We start from the raw sequence: 27,678 nt of genomic DNA, 5'->3' as shown, positions 1-27,678 counted from the left end.
CTCACGCTGCAGCTTTTGAATACATGATTACATATCAACACATGGACCAACCTCCAACAACTTTGGTTTTGGTAAGAGAAAAAACTCACTATGAACATTTAAGAATCTTTAATTCACACTAGTAATAAAATTGCATTACATTTCATAAAATAAATGTTCCAGTTTATATATACAGAGAAAACAGACTGTACATACCCTCCAGTGAACCATTTCTAAAAGAAAAAGAAACCAAACCTGAAACAAATTTCACAAAACATACAAGCAATACAGTGTTCAGCTAAGCAGGCACAACTGTACATCAAAATTTGTAACTGCTCAGTGTTGGGGGGTGTGGGAGGGGCAAAAAGTTGAACATTTACAATAAAGTCCTTCGGGACTGATAAAGGGGTTTTTTAAAAAGTATTGCAGGCAAGCAGACAGACGCTTGTCTTTTTTTTTTTTTTTCCCAAGTGCAGCAGAACATCCATCTCGCGTGGAAAGTGTGGAGTCGATTGTTGCTGCCATGAGGTTCCCACTATTGAACCTGTGTCTCAAAGCTCCCGTTCAGCTGGCCCTCTTCATAGTCCATTTGACACAAAATCATGTTGTTTTTAAGGAAAAACTTGTCCCCCACGCAAAACCTGTTGGCAGAAAAGAGAGAGAGAGAAAAAAAAACGACGAAAATGTTATAAGCACTGAGACAGTTGCTGTTGGCGGCATGACAAAGTGGTGCGTGTGTGTGTGTGGACTGGCTGACTCTTTTCTGCACTGCTGGGGAAACGGCCGCCTTCCAGATCGGCAGGTAATGTTGATTCTGTTTGATGGGGCACATTTAGCTCAACACGCGTCACCTCTGACACGATTAGTACCGATGGACATCTTAAAATGTGTGATTTCAAATAAAAGATTAAAACCCTTTCCTGTTTCAAAGCAAACACGGTCGCTGGCGCCCAATGAAAGGCAGGTCAGCTCTCTTTGGCCGAGCAGAGCTGTGCTGGTGGCGCCACAAGAGTTTGCAAAGAAACTGCTGCAGCGGTTGGTTGGCTTTTCACACCCCAGTTTGGTTCCAGTTCTCAAAAACGATATTTATCCAAAGACAAAATAACACCCAGCAGTGTGGCCCGACTCCCATTCTTCTCTATGCTGCGGTTTGTTTGTGGGACACAGTTTATACAGCTTCATATTATGACTGAAGGGGGATTGAAGATAAGAATATAGCTGAAAATAGCTTGGCTTTAGTAATGTGCCAGACTAGTAACACAGTAAATAAAGCTGGTAACAGTCACAGCCATGGCAATTGTGTGCCAGATGAGACCTGGCTCCGCTTCTGCCAGCTGAGGAGAGAGACTGCAGTCATAATTCCCTTACAGCAGGTGTTCACTATGGTAACTGAATCTGGCCTGCAGAAGGTTAATGGGCTTGTGCTGTGTGGAGGAACAGGGTCACAGCACCCCTGACAAGCATGCAAAGGACGTTCTGCTCTCAGAGTGGTGCCATTACTGACAGTATATTAATGGGAAAAAGCAATATTTGGGTATGTCATATTCTATGTACATCATACCATGGGCTTTGTGCTCGCTCCAATTCTGCGGCGGGGCCTATCCCTGAGGAAACACCAATTCACATCCGTGTTGGTGTATTCTCTCCCTTCCTGCCGCACACCTCTGGACGGCTTGTTTTTTTTGTGGTGCCTTCACCTCCTCGAACACTTAAGAACGAGAGCTAATTCTTACATTCTGCTGGGTTAAAGGATTTACAGATCCGGCCACAAACAAGGACAAACAGTTGGCAGCGTGTCATAACAGAAATTAATTAGTGGACCATTACACATGCAGAACAGCAACCTTTATTCTTACAATACAATTTAGATATTTCCCACACTTACAAATGATCATCTGTAATGAAGTAAAGAGAAAAACAAATCATTTGTACCAGACTTTTTTTTTTGTTTTTTTTTTCCATGTGAAATTCTGATATTCAGAACTTCGGGCCATTTTAAACACTTCATTCATGATTTTCTTTAAAAAACGGCAATGTGTTGTGCAGCTATGATCTCCAATCTTACCTCTGGTTACAAAGCTGACAGGCAAAACAGTCCAAATGGTAAACATTATCTCTGGCTCTCATCACCATTTCAAAGGCTGGGATCAGTTTACTGCAGGCTGCACAGTTCCCCGTTGTACCAAAGAGCCTGAAAGACAGAGAGCGCAGACAGAGATTAACCCACCTTCTCTTTACCTTGATGCAATGAAGAGCAAACAAAAAGCAAAATGACAGCACGAAATGCTGCAACGGGAGAGGAAAATAGGCCAAAATGGAAATATGTCGAATGTAATGCGCAAATCTTTCTTGGCATTCACTTGGTATTTTAGTTAATGAGAGGTACAAACATAGATCTTAATTCTTGGCTAATGATCTAATTAAAATGATCACATGGTTTTAATCTCCTTCTTCAAAGGATTTCCCATTTACACATTGCAGAAGCAATGAAAACAGGTCTGAGGCAAACCATCTGAACTGCTGAAAGTTTCCCTTTCTCAATTCTAAAGTGCCTAATGAGTCTGTCTCCAACCAAAGCCAGCTGGATTTTCACACAAGAGGCTACACACTGAAAGACATTCACAAGGTAAAATATATTTCTGTTATGAGAATTTAGGCTCAGTTCCTTCTCTCCTCTCTTCACTTTCCTCTTTTATTCAGAGAGGAGCCTGGTAGACGTAACCTTGAAGAGTTAACTAAATGTTTCACGGCGAACAGACTGGAGGCTCAAACCTCGGCGCAGCTTGTTTAGGCTGATTAGATAGGAGCCAAATGATAAAGGTCACAAACATCGCAAGGAGTAACTCGCGTAGATCTCTCCTCTCCACAAAGCAAAGGAACCGCAAATACTTTTTCCCAGTCAGATTTACATTTTCATTTTCCAAGTGCCTGCCCTTATGTTTAATTTGGAGATTCTGAAGCACAGATAGATTTATATATTCTGCAGCGGGAAAAGAACCGCTTCACAGCTTTGCAAGAGGGGATAAGGCAACAGCAGATTGTCATTCCAACAGTATGTTAAACACTTTTCCTCCAAACTTGTTGAGCTCAGACAGAGGAGTCGCAGTGTTGATATTCTGCCTCGTTTATGCTAGTCCCATTCAGTTGCTTTCACCTTGTTAAAGAAAATGTCTATCCAGCAGCTCTGCTTCTAATTAGGGGCCACTGCCCCAGAGGAGCAGGAGAGACAGAAACAGAGGGAGAAAGGTTGTTATGTTCCATGAGAGGGATTTACAGGGTGTTAAACTGAGACATTGTTACAACTGGTTACTGTTTTAGCAAAATAAAAAAAAAGGAGCTCTCATACAGTAGACATCTGCTGTAACAAAAAGAATATTTTTTTTTTCCTTCCCAGACAGGGATACAAAGATTTTTGCTCATCCAAACGTCTAAAAAAATTCTCACACATTCAGTATTGATCCAAAAACAAACCAAATATCAGCGCTTCAGAGACTGACCTTGTTACCATCATATTCCAATATCTATATTATTAAAGACGAGCTCGGGTGGATGAAGAACAAGCATTCTGAACCGTGACGCCGCAAGTTTTCAACTGTTATGCAATGATTTATTTATTCATTTTTTTATTTTTATTGCACATTTTGTTTACTGTTCAACTAAAGGTTGCCCCCCCATCTGATAAAACCCGCAGCCCCCGGTGTCTTCCTGATAGTCAGAGGCTCGTCTGTGTTTCTCCACACCTGAGCTCTGAGGGCTCACACAGTGATGCCCTTTTCTCTCCCTCAGGGAACCCAGGCTATGAAAGAGCCCAGAGAGCCTTGGTCACTTACAGAGGCTGACATGCACACACCTATAACAGCTACTAGGATTATTCTAACCCATCTCCATTATACCCCGCTGGGCTCCAGACATGGCGCTCAGTTGATACATACAGGTTGTGAAAACGCCTGGTGGGGAAGCCCAGCTTGCTGCTGACACTAAGTTTGACAATCAGACAGAGCGGTGGGTCACAAAATGTTTTTTTTTTTTTTTTTTTTTTAAATCTATGTTCTCTAAGAACCAGTATTCCAAAGACTGTGGCTGTAACCTTATTTTTGCTATATTATGGGGGTCGTTTCAGCTCAGTACTGGAGAATTCATAACCTCCGAGTCTGTTGAAGCCCACATCTTTCAAACTCTAGGTCTGATAGTGGCGGGGAAGTTAAAGTATTCGGCCCTCGAAAAAAAAGAAAAAAGAAAAGGTTATGGAGATTCTAGGTGCGTGTACAAAAAGCTGAAAGAAGCCACAGCACCGTGGCATGTTCACCTCACTAACAAAGGCCCTTCTTAATCACCTTAATAGCTTTCATATCACGGAGCAGTCCACTTTCTTTCATGCTAACCTGACTTCCTTATCTGCTTTGTGATTCGCAATCAGAGACAGAAATGACACAAAAGAGTTGGACTGTAAGAAAGTGCTGTGGAAAATGGCTGCGTCTCACTCGCAGAGTTTTTCAGCCAACAGTTGATGTGTCTGGGTTATAATGTGGCATCAACATATGGCTTAATTGAGCTCCTCGTGCTAAGAGGAGATTACAGCCTGAGAGAACTGTTCAAACACATTACACTCTTCTCTTCCCGCTCCTGTGAAGCTAAAAGCAGCTGGAGAGAGAAACACCACTGCAGTGGTCTCATGAGTAACAGCTGAGGGGGTGCTGTGTATTAGTAAGCAATGAATTTCACAGCAGAACATGAGCTGGGCTCCGGGAGCGCAACATATTACCACAAAAACAAAGAAGTTAGTGGCATCAAGATGAGATCATGTTGAGGCTCCATTCAATACGCTGCAAGAATACATTTATTTGATATATTAATTGGAAATATATCTTTTAATAAAGCATGGAGGAGACAATTAAGATCTAGAAAAGTGATGACAACACTTAATTTGAATTAACAATGCACCGAATGTCATTTCCTGCAGCTGACGGATGGCCAATTAGCAAGTGAAGGGTGTGTAATCCCAGTCTATAGGAATCACACACACACCTTGTAGAAAACTGTAGAAAACCGTGACAATAGTTATTGCATATATATTTTAAAACGTTGATATGCTTCACAACACTGAAACAGTGCCTTTCAAAGAACACAGGCTGTAATTGTAATTCCTTTTGAAGAAAAAAACTTCATTCATTTCTTTTAAAGTGATTTTTTTTTTTTGTTTGAATAGACTATTTTCTGAAGAATTCACACGCATTGTTCTGACACATGTCCTGTATTGTAGGAGTGCACTGGCTCATGCACTTCAATTTCCCTGGTCATTTGGATTAAATAAATCAATATTCTCCAAAGGAAGGTGGAGAAGAAAATCAACAACTCCCGTTTTTTTCCAGCAGTGCCATTTAAATAGAGTGTGAATGACAAATTTCACAAAAATATTATTGCTCAGAGCAGCTTGTAATAGACTCAGCCCTGCGTATGTGGCTGATCAATCACCGGTATTGTTGCAGGGTTTCAAGCACAAAAGGTCCTCTTTTAAAATAAACGCTTGTGTGGTTCAATTAAATGGATTAAAGGGCTGAAAGTGCTGATTTGGGCCCCCCTCATCAATGTGTGAGACATTTTGGCGCAGCTTTCGGAGTGGGATAATGAAGGATGAAGTAAAAACAAGATGTGTATTTATGTCGCGAGTGTGTTTATTCACATTTCAGCATGTGTTGATCACCTATCTCATAACCTTCTGTTTAATTTTGATATTTTTTAAATCGAACAAAATAGTGAAAAGTTCAGGTGTACTAAAGCTGAAACTGCTTTTTGAAAGTAAGGTGGTTTAGCAAAAATAAATTTCTTCCCCACATCGTATGTTTCTATGACTACTATTTAGTTTTTATTGCATATGATGAAGTGAAGCAGAAATTTATCTTTATTGTTTAATTCCTCTCGCCCTACAAATGTACAGTTTTCTGTGTCAAACACAACCAAATGAATATTAACATGCAATTGAAACAGAAATGACTGCATATATTTTTAAATTTTATTTAATTTCCTTTTCTAAAAAGCGTTTTCTGATCGTTAAAGTTCCTGCACTTTGTTTTGGGTCATTCTTGAGCGTATTTTCAATAATCCCGGTGTAAATATGTAGTTAATGTGAACATTGTGATTGTGTCTGACTGTCTCAGATAAGGCACTGCACACATAACAGATGGTAAGATCAATAAATCCTAATGATCGGTTCAATAGTGGCTTGACAAAATCACGTTTTTTGTCTTGTTTTGAAGACAGTTAAGTTATATTCTATTGTCTTATCATTTTTTGGTCCATTTGTTTAATTGAGAAGGCAGCTGTGACAGCAATGCATCCTTGCTTGTTACCATCTTTAACACAGTGAAGTGACTGTACTCAGTGAAAGGGTCCTTTTTCAGGAGCTAAAAATGTAACCGCGTGTCGATGTGGGAAGCTGCAAGCAGCGTTTGGACGACAGGAACTTAAAGAAGCTCTCCTTCCTCTGTTATTGGGTTATTACAATTTGTCTTTAGAGAATAGAGGGCCTTCTTTAGTTCTTTCAACTCACTGCTTTGCTAACTTCAAACCCTTAAAGCTCCGACAGTGCATCATCTGCCTCTCTGTGTTGCCTCCCTCAGATTGGGCTGTGGCTCTTGAAGTTTTCTACCTGTTCTCTGAGCTCTTTGAGACTTCCCTGCCTGCTCGGGGTTTGTCAGATTTCATAAAAGGGAAAGCTGTTAATGCATGCATCGCATGTTCTGACCTTCCCCAACAGTTGTGTCTTTTTGAAAGTGTAAACCTTTCTGTTCAGATCTATCCCGCTCGGAAAAAAAGAAGAAGAAGAAGAAAAAAAAAAAGAACAGCAACTGTTACAGAAAAAGAGCAACTGTTTTACTTCCTAACAGAGTGAAGAGAGAAACCACATTTGAAAAACAGTCACATCCAGATGGAGCTATCATCTTCCCCCCGCTATTTCATCGGTTCGTGGATAACTTATAATGTTCATTATCTTGAAAACGTTTTCCTTTTACAGTTAATTATACCCCATTTTGATAAGTGGGTGACTATTATGTCCTTTCTAATATATGAAATAGAAGATTAAATGATTTTTGGCTTGAAGTCCTGGTGATCACACTATGACTTTACTGTCCACTCTTTGGTGATGTGGTACCAGGCTCCGCTCTCTGCATTAAAATATGCAGTTTATCTGTCATTTTATTGCAACAAAGACAAATACTTTGTGAAATAACCCTGGAAAGGTCTGTCAGGTGGAGTGGAGGTGAATTTCGCTGTCGGCTCATGGTTTTAAAGGGCATGAGAGGACATTGACTGAGCTGTGTGAGCCTATTCAGTGTGTGTGTTGAAGTGTAAGATTCAAGGAAGTGTGCGTGCATTCAATAAGTTGCTAATGCCACTGAAGGACAATCACAGATGGAGCTCCTATAATAATTAATGTGAGCATGGCAGGGTTCCAAAGCCTGGGAAATAACCAAAGTGTGTTTGATCCACTGCTTGTCTTTAATGAAGTGCAGGAGGCTAATTCAGTGCACAGATTTAACTTCATTACTGCAGGTGAGCGGAGCCTTCGTCTTACTACTCAGAAAAGAGGGAATGAAAAGGAAAACGGTGCCGGATGGGGACTGCATCGCCTACTTTTGAATACTCTGGTCTCTCAAACTGCCTCTTCTCTATACGCAAGGCAAGGTTTTTAATTTGTTCCATAATAGAATTCATCTCAAGCATCTCAGCCATTAAGTGCTCTGCATTTGTCGCAGGCTGAAGAGCAGGAGAGTGGGATGGATTTCATTAGACAATCTGGGGCAGCAGAGGAGCACAGGAAGCTCTCTACTACTCTTTCTCTTTTATTCTTATTTTAGTATTCCTAACTCCTGATTTTATATGTCATTCTGCTTTTTCATTCCTTCTCTGACCTCTACATCTTACTGGTGTAATGTGCAAAAAAAGCTTTTCCATCTCCATTCAGTGTGCCAGTTAGGCACTTATGGCTCTGGGGTTGAGGTTGCTGTCCTCTCAGCTGATGTATTTTACCAAGTGAAACTCCAAGCTTCATCATTTTTGCCTTCTCTTGGTCATTTGCCCATTTATTATTACCTCATCTGCACCATCTGCCCCTTCTGGGGGCAACACCAGGTCTTAGTGGACCTCTCACTGCATCTTAAAAGCATTAACTGTGGGTGGGGACTGATGGATGGTAATGGCCTATCTCAACGTAACGTCCCTAAGCGCCTCTGAAGTGGTCCGTAGGCTTCTTCCAGGTCACAGGAAGAGCTGAGATAAAAGTGAAATGTCACTGAACGCCATGACTGAGGTAGAGAGAAAAAAAAGAAAAAAGAAAGAAAACACGTTCATTAAGGTTTTCTTTATACTAGATTTTGAAATAATGTTGGTTCAATTACTTTTTGAAACTAAAATGCCCAAATTGTCCCACTTGGGAATAATGATGAGGACGCTGAGAGAAATGGAAACGGGGTGCTCAGTGCTGGACGGGGAGTTTTGGGATGGGGGGTGTCCTCAGGGCTGCATCCCTATGTCAGGCCTCGGGGAATTGCCTCGCAGACAAATGGTAGGGAATGTGACCTAACGCCTAGGAAATGGTCATGTTTAATTTAACAAGCAGATGGCAGGGGTATCTGAATTGGAGGGGGTGAGGGTTGGGGGTATTAGTGAAGCAACAAGGCTGCCTGGAGGTTTTTTTCTCAGCCTAGTGCCTCCATACAATGAAGGCTGCGAGTCTATTCCAGGACAGAAGTCTTCTCTGTTTAAACACACAAAACACAAAAAAATCAGAGGAAAATAATGAACAACACTGAGTAATTGTGTTTTTTAAGGCGCCTGTCACCTCATATCTATTAACACTCCCTGGTAGTTAAATGAAGAATTGCTTCACAACAGATAAACAGCTCCAGTTAAACTTTGCACGTATTGCTATCAGTTTTGTTTTGGATTTAATGTCCACATGACATTTGATGATGCATTTGATCTGTGGAGGATGATACAGAGATGTCACGACAGCATGATGCATGTTTTGATGGCTGCAAAGGATTAACTCCAACGTATGTATTATACTAATGGAGATGGTGATGTGCCGCTCATGGGGGGGGGAAACAACATCACCCTCTGTTACATGCATGCTGTAACAAATAGGACAGCAAAACCTTTTTATTATTTTTTTTTCTAAATTTTGCATGGATGTTCTTACAACATTGAGGGAGTTTTGCATGATTTAGATTGATTTTAACTGTGTATGGGAGCCACAGAGAAAGCTCTGAGAAACCAAAGCAAACACTACCAGGAGTGGAGAGAGAGAGAGAGAGAGAGAGAGAGAAAAAAACCTAAACTGCGATCTGTTCTACTCGCACACCTCATCGAATGGCGTGGCTTTTGTGTTTGTAGAGAGTGGAGAAAGGTGATTGTGTGTTATTCTTGCCTCAGGTAGTCCCTGCGACACAGGATGAGGTTGGCTTTCGTGTAGAGGGTGGAGCCCACCTCCCCCAGGCGGCAGTCGCAGCAGGCACATTTGAGACAGTCCTCATGCCAGTATTTGTCCAGGGCCTTGAGCAGGTAGCGGTCTTTAATCTTGCGATTGCAGCCAGCACACCCCTTCTGTTTCCCTTTGGGCTGGACGGAGAGCATCGGCACACCTGTAGTGATAAGGAGACAAACAGCCATGCGTGATTTACGGCCCAGGAACACGAGTGACTTTTCATGTTCTCTTTTTGATAAGCTGGCTGCTTCTCCAGGCGTCTAAGCCCGGCTCGCACGCGGCCACGTCGCACCGCCACAGCACACTGCCTACCTGCTTCATATGCATTAAAGAAAACATTCTTCCATGTAGATAGGCACACGGGTCACATTGGACTACAAAGCCTTGACTTACTTGTTCCACCAAGAACATGTTGTAATACAAAAGTTACATGATCACTGGCGGCAGGCTTCAGTGGAGGACGAGCGGGGTTTTTTTTCTTTTTCTTTTTTTTTTTTTTCTTCCCGAGAATAAAATCCACAATGTTTATTTGCTTACTGAGGTCTTTACAACAAGCTGTGTAGTACGTTAGTTACCTACCATTTCATCAAAGCTCATTTCACTCAACTGTCCACAGCTGTAAAAGCTCCTCATGGGCTTTGTTTGGTATAGATTAACATTAACCTTTTAAAAAGCCTCTGACCACAAAAACGTTGCTACCAGACCCCAGTGAGATATGTTATGGCCTAAGTGCCTTTTAGCATACACTCACTCTGTGTTTTGTACATACACACACACACAAGGACTCACACTGACGGGCTCTCTCACACACACACACACACACACACACACACACACACACACACACACACACACACACACACACACACACACACCGCGCTCCCTGCTCAGAGCATTACAGCCTTTCCTCCTTTTACACTTATCTGTACTCATGTGTCTGCAATGAGCGAGCCTAAGTTACCAAACTCGCAAATTGCCCTGCTGTCACGCAGGTCCCCTTTAAGTGCGCCTTTTAGCCTCCTAAAGGACAAATAAAGTCCATTTAATAACTGCACTAAACACTAATAGTCTATGTGTGGTTGACATTTGTGTTTGGACTAAAAGCCCCCCTCAGGCCACTGCTGGTACAGAGGCAGGGGCGCGCAGCTCCCCTCTGTAGCACTAACAGGTCTGCCACAGCTGAAAGCACAAGACAACAGCTCTTAAGACACTCTCTCACACACTGAGCTATTGATCCGTCTAAAAGAACACACAGTGGACGCCACTTGCCACTCTACTTTCAAAACACATTTCTCTCGCTCTCTCTCTCTTTCCATGAGGAAAAAAAAAAAAAGACTGGACACCCTGCATCACAGGGGGCTAGGCCAACAATTTGTATGTGTGGGTATCTGTAAAGGCCCATTTTAAAGTCATGTTATACTCCATTTTATATGAAATGTCAGTCTTTCACTGTTGCACTTTAGAGGTCTGGCAGTGGTACATTTTGTCCAACTCAGATAAAGTTTGAATTTACATTTCTTTGGCGCAGGAAGAGGGTGCCCAAATTCAACAGTCTGCGTATTCTGTAGCGATGTAATGTTAACTGTGATTGTAGTCATTCTGTCGCTCGACCTGTTATTTAACTTTAACTTTTAACAGTTTGCTGAATGATGAAAACAACCTCAGCTCGGGAACGAGAAACGGCTTCACTCGGTACTGTTTTCTCAGCTCAGTCTGCCGAGTGTGCTCTCTTTCACAAAATAACTCTGTGGCCCTTTTTTTTTTTTTTTTTTTTTGACTCAGTTCAAATGGAAATCATCATCGTTTTCTCTCTCTTTTTCTGTGTGTTCCACATGTGCGCACACATATGGAAATGGACTCACAAAGTACCTTATCAGATCCAGATTCGCTCTGCGATTTTTGGCCGTCGCCACATCAATAATGCTATGAATGTAATATAATTAGCATTTCCCCCTTTTAAAGAAGAGGTGAAAGAAATAGGAGAGCTTGTTAGTCAAATTTATAGCTTTGGTTTATATGTCAGTAAGTGCTCCAGTGGTGTTGAGCCGTCTTATTTCTTTATCAGAAGTGGAAAGGAGAGGCTAATTGGTCCAGTGCTGGTGATGGGAGCCATCAATTAGTGTTCTGCCTGCCCTCCAGCTCCCTCACCTCCCTCCCTTCCCAAAACAGAGCCCTTGAAGCTGGCGCATTAGGATCACAAAACCTGCTATAAATACCAATGTTCAGTGTAAATGAAGCTAAAAAGCTTCAAATTCAAGCCACACTGGATAAGGGCGGACTCCTCTACCTGTATTTCATGGCTTGTTAGGGGAGCTCTCTGCAGGTATGCCAACAGTGCTCGCCTGACAGGCTTCTACAGAACTAAAAACAGTCTTAATGAGGAGAGAGAAAATGCCTTTGTGTGTATGTGTGTGTGTATGTGCGCGCACGTGCGTGTCTGTACTTGTGTGTGTGTGGGTGTGTGTGCATCAAAGCTTGTGTGAAGAAAAAGAAAGGAGTTGCTTCAATTCCCTCAGGGATCACAAAAATCTTTAATTTGCCTTTTATGACACCTAATTAGTTATTCTGCTCAAAATCTTTGCTTTAAATAAGAGAACTAATTATACAAAAAGGTCGTTCCTCCACCTCCAGAGAACTACTCCTAATTGGTTGAGACCACCACCCGCCACACATTCCTTAAACATATCGTGTGTGTTTTACATCACATTTGAAAAGGCCAAAGCTTAACCTATCCTGGAGTTGCTGTATGCAGCTCACCTTCGCTACTGGATGCACACTTTGTTTAAAACCCTGCTCAGCATCATTAAAGTGACAACACGGTCTGTGCCTCGGTGCGACCCGGCTTCCGTGTTTGCAGTTAGTCTGACATTCATTTACTCGTGCATATGTCCCGGTCCTTCAGGCCTGACTGTGAGAGCGATGTCTCTATGAAGAAACACCTAATGCCTTCCAGGAACCCGGCGCGCTCGTTCAACTGATGCCTCTTTCTTGAAGCCATTGTGGGGAACAAACATGAGTTTGATGTCTTGTACCAAAGCAGCCTCTGGAAAACAGCTTTAATAGTAGTGTGGCAAGCGGTAGCTAAAACCTACTAAACAAAGAGCGGTGACAGAAAAAAAAAAATGATTGTGTAAAGTAAATGTCTTTTCAATTCCCTTAATGCCACCAGACATTTTCTTGCACCTGTCACCACTCCCGGCGCGCTGAGAAACGGCGGAGTAGAACAGAACCTCCAATTCTTGCCACCTCCCAGAAAGAAAAGCTGCATTATGAAAGGAAGCAGCAGACTAGGAGGCAGCCTCCACTTAATCCAATCCATTTAACAGATACAAGTGCCACTGACCTTCCAGTGTCATTTGATGTCACCAAAAGCATGCCTCTCCACATCACGATTCATTCTCCAACAAGGGATGCATTTTACCCCTCAAAGTGGAGAGACAGCACTTGCCCTGCCAAATATTCTTCCTGAGCAGGAATTTAATTTGCCATTAGCACTGTGTGTGGAGGCCTGTCATCGCTCTCTTTCTTCTAGATTGTATCTTTCAAGAATATGTACAGTTAGTTTTACTCAACCCAAGCAGTCTGTCAGAGCATGTATTTTCCATTATAGATCGTATCCGACTTCTGTTAGCCTATTTACACTTCAATCTCTATAGCTATCAGAAATCACATCAGTTCACTAACCTTTGTGATATGTTAAAGGTTTTGAAAGGAATTCTGCAGGATGGAGCACTCAGGGAAATATTAAAAAAAAAGAAGGAAAAAAAAGAAAAGAAGAATACGATCCTCAAATAGACACAGCAAGTCAGAACAGACAGAGGATTTGTGCCAAACACCTCTATCTCTGTTTTATCGCTAAAATGTTTGGATGTTTTTCAAAACAAGCGAGCAGGCGTTTGGACTGTATCCTTCATGCCACCATGTATACATATGTGGATCACTCACTCAACAGGAACTACACTGTTCTGTTGTTTAGGATATCCGAGATAAATCATAAGCATCATCATATTCTACACTATTTTTAAAACCTACTTTTAGTTCACAATCTCTGAAACTTAAACCAGCATGTTTTTCACATAATTGACTACACACCCCATAATCAAGGCAGTCGTTGTCCAACGATTTTAATTAATTTATCTCTTTTTGCAGGAAATTCACTTAGAAAATTATGGCACTCTTGACTACACTACTACACTCCTGATCCCAGTGGACCAGCTGCTCTCACAAGCACTCACCCTTAATGGTAGAAAGGACAGTTACATCTGCTTCTGTGTTTTGTTAAATGTCTTTTGATCAATTAAAAGCACTGACGCCATGGTGTGATGCAGGCTTTTCTGGTTCATGGGGAGGTAAAGGATCTTGATGAGAATCGCTCAGCCTTCCTGACACATGGGGAGGGAGGTGGGCTTTCAAGGAAGTGGAAGCTGGCCCTGGGTGGGCCTCCTCTCAGGGGCCCCCTATAATTCCAACTCCCAGCTGCACTAAATAAGAAACTGTTAGCCACCAGCGTGGTGAATGCACTGACGAGGATACCCAGGGAAATTAAATACTACATTACCAAATGATTGCATTTATCTGGAACAAGTACATTTGTCTTCATCTTCATCCTCATCCTCATAATCACCAACGCTACTATAATCTCTTAATTCAAAGCACTCCTGCCCACATCATCCAGACATTAATGGGCTACAATGACTCTATAAACTGCAGCATAAGGTTACCAAATAACTGTGAACCAAAAAAAGCATAACAGAATCAATCATAGTAAACAAACTTCCAAAACATTAAATTACATTGGAGTGTGTCTTCACCTGCACTATTTTTCAGGGTTGCCACAGCAAGGCAGCACAACTTTGTACATTGCATGCTCTTTCTGCCAACACCAAGATTCCTTCTATAGATGGACGGAGGCTAAAACTGGGGTAAAAGTACACAATATCTAAATTTAGAAATGACTGTTAGTGAAACGGTCGGCTCTCAGTCTACAGTTTAAAGGCTTTGGTGCTAATTCACCCCCTCCCCATCTTTTGTGTTTCTGCCACCACTGTAAACGCCGTGGCCATGGCAATCCCAAATAAAATTTGTCCCTGGGCCAAGGTGTCTGCGTCTGAGGTTAATAGGGATCTCATGCAGATGTCTTGCCATTGTGCGCATAAATCAGCTCCTTTCATTGAGCCACTATCATGGCTGTAATTGAGCCCATAGACACACATTTCTATCGCCAAGACAAAACACAAGACATCTGGTAATAATATCATCTGGAATACAACATGCCAGTTGAAAGCAGACTGATGAGCATATTCTGAATGATAAACAAAATAAAGACCACTGACTCATGTTTCTGTCGTTAGTTGTGGCATAAAAGAGAAGGGGAAAAGGATACACATGAATACACGCGCAGACACAAAGAGACATGTGCATTCACTCTCAAATTAGGTAGTTTCTTACAAGACCCAAGTCAATATTACATTTCATACTGGCTGTGTTTTTTTTTTCTTATGATTTTCTCTGAGAGCCTTCTATATTACTGTATGGCATGCTACTTTTCCAGATGGTTGTGTATGAATGCCGGGGTCTGTGAGGTGATTTCTGGGACTGTATGCATGCTATGATTATGACATAATTAACACCCACAGTAAGTGGGAGAGAGAGCAGACAGGGCTGGTGGAGTTGAGGAGGGGACTGTTCATTAACAAGATGCACTCTCTCAAACTTTGCAGCTTGCCGCGGCTAATAAGCCCCGCTGAAACGGAGCCCAGCCGTCCCTTACATTGACCCTGGCACTGCCCAGGATAAGGGAGGGTTTTGTCTCCTGGAATAATTGCTCTTTTCACATGTTACAAGTGTCCTGACCCCCACGGTCGGCAGCCACTTTCCCTACCATAATTACTCCTGATCCGCTCCAAATGAGTCAGCCGCATTAGGGCTGCAATAACACTGGCCCGGCTTCAAGCGCGGCATGGGGAGTCTCAGCAGAGCAGCCTGGAACAGGACTGCCTTTTCTCCCAGCCCACGGTCATTTCCATCACGTCAGAGGTGCATTTCTTACACTTGAAGTCAGCACGAAGGCCCTGGGCCCTTTTCTGAGGCTTACAGAAGGCATTGTTAGCTCCTGGTGCTCACTGCTCACTGTGGTTTGGCTGCAGACTCCATCCCAATTAACGGAAAACTTCATTAGGGTGTTTTTTCCACACTTTTCAGCCCCCTATTATTTTTAATTTATTCACATGGGGTTAATTAAAAGAAATGTATCACAGAGATATGCAACAGCTTTCTAATTAAATTCATTGCTGCCTTTTTTTTTTTTTTTTTTAAAGACATGAAACTGGCAGAGTTTCCAAATTATTACAGAAGGCGACTTGTTCCAACACTTGGTTGCTCAGTAGTAGGTTGAGATTAGAGCTCTGTAAGGTAAGCTGTCAGCAGCAGAAGCAGAGTGAGAGAGAGGGGGGGGAGACGGGGGGAAAGAAAATGAGAGTGAGGGAATATGATGAATGAGGAGGAGGAGAAAAGACACAAAACATTCAGGGTTTTATCATGCAGGTTTACCTCAAATAAACCCATGAGAGCTCCGAACGAAGGAGGACTGTCAGGAGTGTTGACAGGGCGAGGAGAAGATTTGGTATTTCATCCAACCAATCGAATGTAGGTGTGCTGTTAGGCTTTGACTGCTCTTGCTATGAGGTATTTTGTTCTTGAAACCTCCCATTTTACCATTTTTCCATTTAAGAGCAAGCTGTCAATAAGCACGAAGGTGAATGCATCTTCATCTTCAGTCCTCATGGAGTAGGCACAAGAGCAGCTGACATTTCCTCCACAGTCTGCATTTGAGATTGCATAAAGGAAAAATCCATCTTTTCTTAAACTATACGCTTTTAAACTTTCATACAAGAGGCAATCTTATCTGCCACTTTATGATTCCTGTCAAAAAAAAAAAAAATCAAACCATTAGACCTGTCACAGCCACTTTCCGCCATCCGGAAAAGAATGCACAAACACTTTTTAGTCCACATTAAAAATGCATTTGCAGAGGAATAAATGTAGCCCTCTAAAGTTTGTGTCACTCATGAGGTCAGGAAGTGATGTACAAAATCCTCCCCACTCCCCAGCAATTACTGTGCACTTATTATTTCAAAGGATATGCCAGGAGACAGGTGTGCCATTCAGGGTTCTCAGTGAGTTGAAAATGGACGGGAAGAAGGAACACCATACTGCGGCGCACTGTGTGAGGTTCTTTAATCTTGAATAATGCAAATTCCCCACAGGGGGCAGTTATTTAGCAGCATAGGCCTCTAATGTCATTCATGCACCTACTCCCTCACCTGATGGGGTAAATAATGAGGAAGGTTCGGTGGGTGCACAATTAGAGGGGAGGTCTTCATGAAGACTTGGAGTGAGAGCATGTGGGATGGTAAACTAAGCCGTCTCGTCTGAAAGCTCTCAAGAGAGAAATCATGTAGATGATATTTGATGTTTCATTATGAAAATGGCTTTAATGAAATGTTTTTATGTCACCTCATATAATAAAGACTGAATTTATTTCCTCAAGGGGTAGTTCCTGTGACTGGACGAAATCAAACGGTCGTTCAGCTCGACACAAGTGGTCAACCGAAATAAAACGAAATGAAAAGTAAAACGGGAGGAAGGAAAGGGGGCCAGTCTGATATCTGGGAGACAAGTTTAAGTTCACGCCAGGTTCACTGGAAATGTATGTCAGTTTGCCTCTGAGACTGTAGTTACAAACATCAGCGTTAAAGGCTGATTAAATCAACAACTTCAATATCCAAACCTAATCTGTTAGCTTTAAGGGACACAGAACTATTTCCCTTAATCACACACTTTAATTAGGTACTTAAGATTGTATTTACTGAAGGTCATCCAATAAGAGATTACTTCTCAGCAAGTTGGCTCTTGTTTAGGAGAAAGCACCCCCGGCTTTCCTATTTACCAACAAGATAACTTTAATATCTTAGCAGAGTGTGAAGCATCCAGCCTATTTCTCTTTGAATATGTGTGTAAAGGCTCTCAGGAAATATTGAATTGTGTTGCTTTTGACATAAATTCACACAACAGTGTTTATCTCTTCCAAAAATTGTTGTGCAAAGGTCATTTTAAACTGAATTAGAATCACCGCTGCTGCATTTGAAAACAGAAAAACTGCAAACATGTTGTCCAGTAAAATTACAACAATTCATGTTGCAGTCTCATTACACTGTTTGGCATGTTCATGTGACAGAAAGCCAATGAGGTTCAGACAAAAGACTCAGCGGTGAGACACAAAACTGGCAACGTGTCTGAATGTGATATCAAACAAGGATCAGTTCTCTCTTAAGGCCAAACTCAATGTTTGAATCTCCACCTGCAGAACACAAAGTAAGGCTGGAGTAAAGTGGAATGAACAGCTTGAAAGTCCCACTAGCAGCCACTAGAGGCTGTTTTTGCTCTTTACACCCACAAAAAACAAAGGCTCTTTTACTGACCAACCAACACTGCCCCCCTCAGTGCCACGCTCACACAGACACAGAGCATAAATCGGGTGAAATTACTCAGCAACAATGATCACCAAGGCTTTTACACACAGGAAATACAGCATTGGCAGAGATTCCTGTCGGCACTTTACAGAGAGCACAGCGGACCTGCTCATATCGACTCCTAAATGTACAGCAGTGCGATATTGCGATGTTATACTTCTGCAGGTGTCTCGTCCACCTCTGTTATGAATAAACCTATACTAATCAAACCAATGAATACTTGATTTACAACGCAGCGGCACAGGGCCGTTACTGTAAGCCGTCCACTGCTTCTTCTCAGATGCATTGCTTTATTGAAAAATAAAATCAATCTACATTTACTTTCAAACAGGAATTTCCCCAAGAAGCTCATCAAATGCATTTTTTTTTAATATATGCCTCTCCAAACACAGGCAGTCTTCCACTCTGTATCGCTGCAAGAGTGCATTAGCACCCTTTTTTATTTAGTGTTTTTTTTTTTTTTTCCTTTTTATTTTGCCCGGAGGTCTCACTGCAAAGCAGACCTGGTCGGGGTAACAACCATTATAAGAGAGTAATTAAAGGACAAAGCGAAACCTTGAAACACATATGCAAGTATCACAGTGCAGTGCAGCTAATTAGACACATGAAACTCATAAGAGAAGCAGCAAATTCTTCCCTCAGCATATTTTATTAAAGAATTCATTAAAGGATATTAGTGTTTCTAGCTTGAGATCTTTTTACAAATGATTCCACGACCAGGGTGCCGAATATAAAGAGGCAATTTTTCTCCACAACTGGTCAAACCTTGAGCACAAATACAAGGAGAGACACGAAAGTTATCCCATTGTAGGTTAAAGTTGAAGTAGGACATGTCAGTTCATTATGATTTTCATAATTAAACAAAACATTTGCTTGTTAAGAACATAAGTTTGTTAGAGTTCTTAAAAATAATGCGTACGTCTCTTTGTTTTCTTTATATTTCAAAGGCAAGACTTTAGCCCGTCTGAATTAAAGAGCCAGTCAAGGTTAATCGACACATTAGGGCCACTCTGTATCAATAGGAGTCATGTTTTTGTACTGACTTTCCCTTTGTGCCTCTCTTCTGCCACACTCCGTGTTTGCAGAAGTTGTGTCGAGCAAGCATGTCAACTTGTGCCCCGAAAATCTTCCCTGCCTACGACGACATACCGCGAAACAAAACACGTATATCTCGAATGAGAACAAAGGAGTGAGAAAGCTGAAAGTTCTCTGTCAAACAAAAGCGAAAGATCAGACGAGGATCATGACTGGGGACACACTTTGTGGACGCCGAGAGCTGCAGGAGTACTAGAAACTAACAACATGCGAGTCAGAACCGACATGAGTTTGATAGTTACTTACAACTGTTGTCAAACTTGATGTTCCCCTGAAGCACAATGAAGAGCGCCTGCATATTTGATGTGTCACTTGGATTCTCACAAAAGGTTTTTGGTTTTTTGTATATAAAGTGTGCATTGCTGCTGGAACACTGAAAAAGCGCTCAGTATATCACATCTTTTTTTTTTTTTTTTTCACTTCCTGAGTGGTGACTGGTTTTGACCTTAAAAAATCCAGTGTCACTGAAGTTATAACACAAGCAGACAGACTTTATAGAAATATGCATCGAGGGACTACTTCAGGAGGGATTAAACAAGACCTGCTTAATACTCAATGAATAATAGATTAGCTCATGACACAGGAAACGTTAAGATCACTGCAATTATGATTTTACATTCACGCCCGAACAAAGCACTGCACAATCCAGACAAACACGTAAACATTCAGTTCTATTCCCAGTGCAAAATTCTTTCAAGTGCGTCGTTTGCACATTTTTTTCCCGCAGTAATACAGCACTGAACTGCCGAAGAGCCACAGCTGGTGACATTGTAGTTTTGACATCTGCTCGTCTGGAGAACTTCGCTGCATGTCATCCCTCTTCCCCCGTCTCCTGTCTTTCTTTTGTAAGCCTATCATGACAGAATAAAGGGGAAATGATTTTCCTGAGAGCAAAGAATAATCTTTACAGAGTGCAACGAATACCAAGCAAGTCAGAACAGTGAGCGCGCAATAGGTAAACAGGTGAATAAATAACTTTGTGCCAAAGAAAACTCCTGAGATGTTGCAGGAAGTGTGCGCATGTATTTTGAGTGTTTTTTTTTTTTTTTGTTTTGGTGTTTTTTTTTTGGATTGTCAGTGTCAATTGATATAATTTTAGATACAAAGTAATTCAGCCACATAATCAAATATACTGCTGAGAACAGCTTTGTACTGCACTTACATCTGCAAGGAGAAATGAGACTTTAAAAGTCATGATTCATCCCAACTTGTCAGCATACACTGTGGATTTTATCAGAAGTTCGCCCCGACAACATGTGTGCCGTTCATACATAGCACAAATGTTAAAGGTTTTGTGTTTTATGACTTCAACTTGTACCAGACGTTTCTCCTATTCGGTGTACATGAAACCCAAGGGGTCAGAGCTGGGACAGCACAACAGAGATCATCTGTGCTCCGTGATGCATGGGGTATAACCGCAGATCTTGTGAGGATCTCTGTGATAACACGGCTAGCATGTGGCCTCCGGTGATAATAAAAGGGATGCTCTTACAGCTCAAGAGTGCATAATTGAGTTTGTGTGCCACACTGATGAGTGCAGCCATTTACATGGAAGGCAGGTGGGCGCGCTCGCCAACACGTGTCTCTTAAGTCTCAATCCAGTCCCTTTGAATTCCACTTAGATCACGGAGAACGATACACATCTCCCGCACTCGTAAATGTGAAATGATCAGGACTGATAGGGATCTAGGGGTTTAGTGGTGACAGACGAAATTGTCTCTAGTGAGAATTCAGCATTTGTAAGATCAGACTCAGATTAGATGGAATTAAACACTCACTGCTGAAAATGGTATTAATGTGATTTTGTGCTAATTTTTTTTCCTGAGCTTAGCTAAAATGGAAAATGAGAGCAGCTTTAGCATAATATGGGGTGGGGCAAAAATACTGGGCATCAGATAGATTACCTGTTTATGCAGAGTAGGCAGTATTTATATTCAATATGGGCATTTTGAAAGTATTTTTTTAATATGTACGCAAATAAAAGAGAGGAGATTAATCTGTACAGGCGACACTTCTGTCTCCTGACAAAATGGGTTATAGAGGAAGTGGTAAAGTGCAGCGCAGGCAATGCAGGTGCCTTTAATAAAGCTTAATAAAAATTTTTATTTAAAAAAAAAAACTAGTGACTTAAGAAATATCAAACGAAGCAATGTGTTTTTAATATTGTTCAAGGCCTTGAGCACCAAAACCAGATGTAATTTCAATATTTGAAATGGGCAAGTTTAATTTTGAAGTAAGAGCAAACCAATAAGCCGAGAAAATAGCAAATACAAGAGAGCAAATTGCATTCCTTTGTAAAAGTGAAAAGACTTAAGGAACATATAAAAGTAATCTCCAGCTGGAAATTAGAAATCAACCCTCAGAAACCAAATAACAGAAGAGAAATATTACTGTCCACTTTCTAAATCAATATAACATCGCTACAAGACAGTATTACCATGGTAACGGTGGTAAAGAATGAAGCAATTCTTATTATTTCAAAATAAAAATCGGAGCCTCAAGCCCAAGTTTTATTACAGCAGCCGACAGATCGCCAGTCTGTATTCATGTGAAGCATTGCTTTTCAAGCTCCTGCTTTATGAATGCACAAATTTCACCGGACAGGATGATAACACGATCTAAAATTAACAAGCGCAGGTAACCAGGAATTTATCAGTCGCTGGTGGATTTATCTTTTGCCCGGGTGTGTAAAAAGTATACTGGAGTTATGTTAATGTTCAGCAGAAATGTGCCTTCAGCTTGGATCCACTTTCTTCTCCTGCTGTTGGCGCGAAGAGAAGAAGAGAAAATGGCTGAGTTGCTCTTTCCTCTCAAATTAGACACAAATTGGAACCTCATATCGAGGGCTGAAATAAAATGTTGACACAGAATATTTTGGTACATGTGTTGCTATTCATTGCTAACCATAACCTGCGCATTAGGTCGTTTCACAGAGCAGAGCCTGTATTTCTTTCCCAGCCCTCCTCCATATTCCCAGACTCGGTGCTTTACCAGAGATTAGAAGTTATTGACCTGAACATCTGAGAGAAAAAGCTGAGAATTTCCAATGTGCATGTAACTGATCATGGAGTGGAGCATCAATATGAGCAAGGTGCCTGCATCCAACAAGAAACTAACACACAAATATGTTTGGCCTGAAAGACGGTATGATAAAAATGACCGCTTGACAGATGATATTTTGTGTAAAATGATTCACTTTTAATACAGTGGGGACATGACTTGTATGAGACAGGTTTTGTCAATGAAGCTGAGGAAAAAGTGCGCTGAGACTCCTTTCTGGTTGCTTTAGCGGCACTATTTGTAGCAGACTTTTCTGAGAGATGTCAGAGTTCAGAAACAGTCTGCCAAACAAGCAGCATCTTTACTTTGTTGCCAACTTGGAGCACAGGCTTTGAACACCAGAACAAACACACTGATGACCTGTTTTATGGGACACATCAGGACTAAATATGAACACTTCAGCTGCTCCCACAAACTTGCGCGTGCGTGAAAGTAAATCAATCACGAAAAAACACAGAGTGGTCTTACGCATACGCCACCCCAAAACACGAACCCACGCCCCTGTCGTCTCACACGCACGCATTTATGTGTGCATCCACTAAGTGGATGCATTAGACAAGAAGGTAGAATTGACAAGCCTATAACTTTAGAGCCAATAAATGCTAAGAGGCACCACAGAGAAAGAGACCAGATCCGAGCTGCTCTGTTGACAACCTGGCCAAAATGCTGGAGCTGCTGGTTGGGACCAGCAAATAAAGGGTGAAGCTTTTAGGCAATGAGCAGCAGGTGATCTCAGCTTTTCTGCAAGTCCTAATGCTCCTAAAAGCCTCTCTCCCTGGTTCTGTAATTGGGCATCAGTAGTTAATGTAGTATTGACTGCATTACATGCTCCTGTGCATCCTTTCCCACTAATGCCATTTGCATCACCTTGTACATTTACCATATTGCTTAGCCAATAACTGTTAAAAGCAATCTGAATCATGAATCATATAGGGAACTTTTAGCTAGACAGACATCCAAAGGAGGCAATTTACAGTTGAGTTAATTTGAGTACATTAGCAGCACAACATGGATTCAGCCAGACAGACCAATTTATGTCTCTGCCGCAATCCCTTTATTGGTTTTTAGATGTGTAAGTGAAAGGATGCTCCGCTAAAGACGCACGAAATATCCATTTTCAAACATAAATAATGGGTTACAGATGCATCCATTACTTCTGGGGGAGGAGGAGCCTTGGATAAACTCAAGTGTCACAACAGAAATGCACCACACTTTGAGAAGTACCACACAAAAAAAAATGTGCTTTCTGATTTGTAGAAGCTGTCATAGAGGATGGCAGCAGGTGGTCTACCAAATCAAGCTTAGTGATGAAATACCGAAAGAGATCAGACAGCTGAAAGCACGTAAATGCTCCTTCTGTAAATAGTCCATTCTTAAAGATATCTGGAATAAATGTATTCAGCGGTATGCATTGAAAACACAATTTAAGTGATAAATGCGCTGCACATCTCAACATCAGCTTAATCCAAAATGGGACGTCATTAGAGGCGAGTTTGATTTAAATTAAAATTAATTAGATTGCCTCACCCATTAACCTAAATACATTGAAATAGATAAGTAATGCAAGTAGGCCTATTTGGATGGAAAGTGAGTGAGCGTTGCGCGGCGCTATCCATAATTTGCAATCAAGTTAAAAGCACTCTGCTGTCATCTCCCATCCCGTGGCGATGTCAAAGGCTGCCTCGCCAACTTCACAGACGCGAAAAGCACTTAAGAGGAGGAAAGAAACGAGGAGCCACATGCACTGCGGTCTGCTGTGGAGTCTCCTCAAACTCCGGCTCCAGCATCTCAGCCACCTCTCGCAAAATCTGCCCTAAATAAACACGCGAAAAGAAAAAAAAAAAAAAAAACTAAACAAAAAAACTAAAGGGCAGTTGAGTGGAGGTGGATGGAGCACGGAGGCAGTCCGTGAAAACCCCGGACCCTGTCGTGACTGGAGCGGGCTTTAAAAAGCCGCCGTGAAGCGCAGGCTGCGGGGAGCGCAGGGTCCGGGCGGCTGGGGGGAGAAGCCGCGTTCACTCCCCGGGTCCGAGCATCCTGCGGCCGCGCCGGTAGATGCTACTCACCCTCTTCCTTGTCCAACACCATCGTCCTGAGGAACGAGGAGTCCTTCCCCGGGCGATCCGTCCTCGGCTCCTGCAGGCTGCGCCGCTCGGTCTGCTCGGAGCTGCTCCTGGAAACGGCTTTGAAACGCGCGGCTGACTAGACTACGCCTCGATGAACCAACCAAAGAAAAAAAAAAAAAAGAATAAGAAGAAAGAAAGAGGGGGGAAAAAACCCTGGAAAGATGAATTGCCGTCTGCACGTTTTCTCCCTCCTATCAATAATAACTCGGAATACGGCGATAAACGCGGCGAGAATCCCCTAAACGGGCTGAACTGTGATGCGAATAAGCGGCGATCAAACAGCGCTGGTAGCTCTTGATAAATTCCATGCGAATGAGAGACGGGAGGAAAAAAAAAAAAGGCAAAACAATGAAAAGCGATGTAAATCTAGTGTCGCCTGTCTGTAAAATGTGCACACACGGTGGGATCAGACGCTCAGACTGATCGGCTGAGCTCTCCTCGCTGTTAATATTCTCCCTTTCTCCTTCTCATTTGCTCCCAAACAGCAACTATATTCAAACAAATCCAATTGCAAATCTGACAACTGCTAAAAGCAAACTCGCGCCGCCTCTCTCCCAGTTTATGTGCCGCGCTCGCCTCTGCTGCCACTGAATAAATGCGCGCAGTTTCCAGAGACCCTCGGATTCCCCTGTTAATTAAATCAATTCATTATGCTCAGATCTGATTAGCAGCCCTTCCCCCCTCTTTGAATCAATTATTCAATACACAAACATAATTGCTTGTGCCAGAGGTGTCTAAGTATTAGCTTATTTAACTCCAAGGACACTAATTACCCCTAGGGCAAGGGAACTTTTCTCATTAATTCTGACAAAACACAAAAGCACAGCTAAGGGAAAGTGCGTGCGTGCGTCCGTGTGTGTGTGCGTGCGCGCGCGCGCGTGTGTCTGTCTGCCAGTCTCAATGTGCGTGATGGAGAGAAACGGAGAGAGAGAGGGAGTGAGAGAGAGCGCATGCACGCAAGATTGTATTGATGCACGTGCGCACGCACGCGGGTGCGCGTGTATGTGTGCGTGTGTGTGAGAGAGAGAGAGAGAGAGAGAGAGCGAGAGAGAGAGAGAGAGAGAGAGAGAGAGAGAGAGACATTGAGGAAGAATGATGGGATGCTGCCCCTTCAGTGCCTGGTACAGTTTGGGTAAACATGAAATGCGCTTATTGTTTTCTTCTCCTCTGTACTTTTTTTTTTCCTGCAGAATTTAATAGAAATAACATCTAATTGTGGTCTATTTAGCAGTTAATTAGTGTCCAGACACAGTTATCGTGCAGGCTGCAGATAAACAGTCGTTTCAAAAGAGACAGCACAACAGATGGGCTGCGTTTTTGATTAGTGGGTAGATAGAAGGTTCAGTTTCGAATCTGGTAATATAATTGTTGCCTGTTATTGCCAAGATGAAAGTGTTGCTGTTTCATGGTGGAGCCTTAAATAGCACCACTTTCACTTGCCCTGAGGAGACTGTTAACCAATTAAGGGTGAGATCCAACAAAGATTAGCCATTTAGGAGAGTGGAGTGGAGTATAGCTACAATAATGCTGGTTCGTCAGCAGCCAGCAGGCTGTCTGTGGTGTGAGCTTGCTCAGTCTGTCCTTGCCTTCTGTTACATTTTGCACCAGATATTATAACCCTTCTCCAAGCACATTATCATTAGCTTCTCTATAATCAAACAATTGTGAAAAATTCATCTCAAACTTTCCCTGTGAAGATCTGTGACAAGCCGCATTTTGAAAATCTGGTCTGCAGTTGAAGTTTATTGAATATGTGCGTCTATACCGGGGTGTTGTCAAAACTTTTGGGGAGTACAAATCTTTATAAATGTGTATTTATAAGGGATTTATATATGCATTTTAATAGGAATTAACAGAAAGCTATAGTATGTGCATTACACATCCTCTACTGTTTAATAATTCTCCAGCTCCACTTTTGAAATTAGCATCTCATAGGTCTTTCTTATGAGCTCATGCACCACAAATCTAAGGTATGAAACTCACTGTACATAGCCCATAGGGATAATTTCAGTTCTCAGGGCAGCACGCTGTGGTGAGATTGGGTTGGCCCTGAAATCAATGGGCTGATCCCTCTCTGTACAGCTCTCTGCCTGACATGCTTGACTTTTCATCTCCACGGTCACATAGATTGATGACTTATGACCGAGAATGTATGTTTGCTGACCTCTAGCAAAGTGAGTGACACATAATTAATCCAATCACACAGAAAACTGGAAAGGAAAAGAGAAGAATGGTTCAGTATCATCAGGGCCTCACTTCAAATAGCCATTTGACATTTGAATGTGAAGACCATTCAGCGAGGGAATGAAAATGGTGTGTGTGAAGGGTGGATAATAATAGATGGACTTGTGAAATCACCACAATCAACCCTCTAGTAAACCTGGTTTCACACTCGTTAGCGTTGCTTGCTAAAGTTTCATGTAAATTACAGCGTCTCCAGGATTTGTGCCCGCGTTTGACGCATTGCCTGGAGAACGCACGTTTCAACAACCGTCATTTGTGGCGACACGGACATGCACGTGCGCCGTGGCTATCATACATGGTTCATGTAGGCCTGGGCGTACTTCTCGGCCCCTCACAGTGTCTTGGGTGCAGACCCTTTCCCACTCCACCTCCAGCAGCTGGGTCAGTGAATACTAGAAACAAGCCCCTGAGTGGGCTTCTCTGATACACAGTTAATTAAAATTCGTTTCTGAGCATGCATTAGCCATGCCCATCTATTTATGGGCGGCTCTCAAATACAGCCACTACAAAACAGTGCTCTGTAATTAACCCCACCTAATCAGATAGCGCACTAGTGTTGTGTTCCTATTCGTCCTCAGGCACACAGCCATTGGACAGAGGTTTCAGAGAGAGGATGAGCCCATTCTATAGTTCAGAATGGCTAAGCAGATTAAAACCTCATATCAAACATGATATTTACAGGCAAGGCTCAGTGGAGAGTGCTCCTTTTATGTGGGATGGGGAGCGGCTTCAGGGCTGGGCTTTTAAAGCCATGTCCCTTAATTGTATTCTGGCTAAGTGGGATGAATGGTGCTTTTTAATCAGACTACCGACGGTGCTCTATGCAGTAAAAGTATAGAGATGTTGTCTGATAGTTAAGATGCTAAATGATATGCTTTTAGTCCCGGCATCACCAGCTTCCACTAATATTTAAATGTGTTGTAGCATCACACTGACACCTGTAAACATCAGTGTGATTTCTGTTTACGTTTCTGCGGTTGTAGGACACGCTGCTCTCAGTCCTTGTTCAGAAAAAATGGTGCAGTCACGGCCTCCCCTGAGTTTATGGGGTGTGCAAAGTAAAGGCAGACATAAAGCTGCTGTTTGTGAATGTACTCTGTGCCTAATATGCAATTTAATATTCAGACAGGAATGCACTGACAGCTCCATGAATGAAGTT

General features: G+C 42.2%; 1 protein-coding gene across 1 annotated transcript; it reads right to left on the bottom strand.

The window, feature by feature from the left end:
* lmo1 (LIM domain only 1) lies at positions 1–25,110 on the bottom strand. The gene is made up of 4 exons (XM_030088225.1): positions 24,216–25,110; positions 9,407–9,620; positions 2,045–2,170; positions 1–620 (listed from the first exon to the last, which is right to left on the bottom strand). Exons 1-4 carry the CDS (start codon positions 24,235–24,237, stop codon positions 515–517), a joined length of 468 nt encoding a protein of 155 aa, XP_029944085.1. The 5' UTR covers positions 24,238–25,110; the 3' UTR covers positions 1–514.
* Positions 25,111–27,678: the final 2,568 nt, after the last annotated feature.

The sequence above is a fragment of the Salarias fasciatus genome, chromosome 1 (genome assembly GCF_902148845.1).
Source record: "Salarias fasciatus chromosome 1, fSalaFa1.1, whole genome shotgun sequence".
In the NCBI taxonomy this organism is placed as follows: domain Eukaryota; kingdom Metazoa; phylum Chordata; class Actinopteri; order Blenniiformes; family Blenniidae; genus Salarias; species Salarias fasciatus.
Note: the sequence above shows the minus strand (reverse complement) of the source record. Positions and strands in the feature narration are given on the sequence as shown.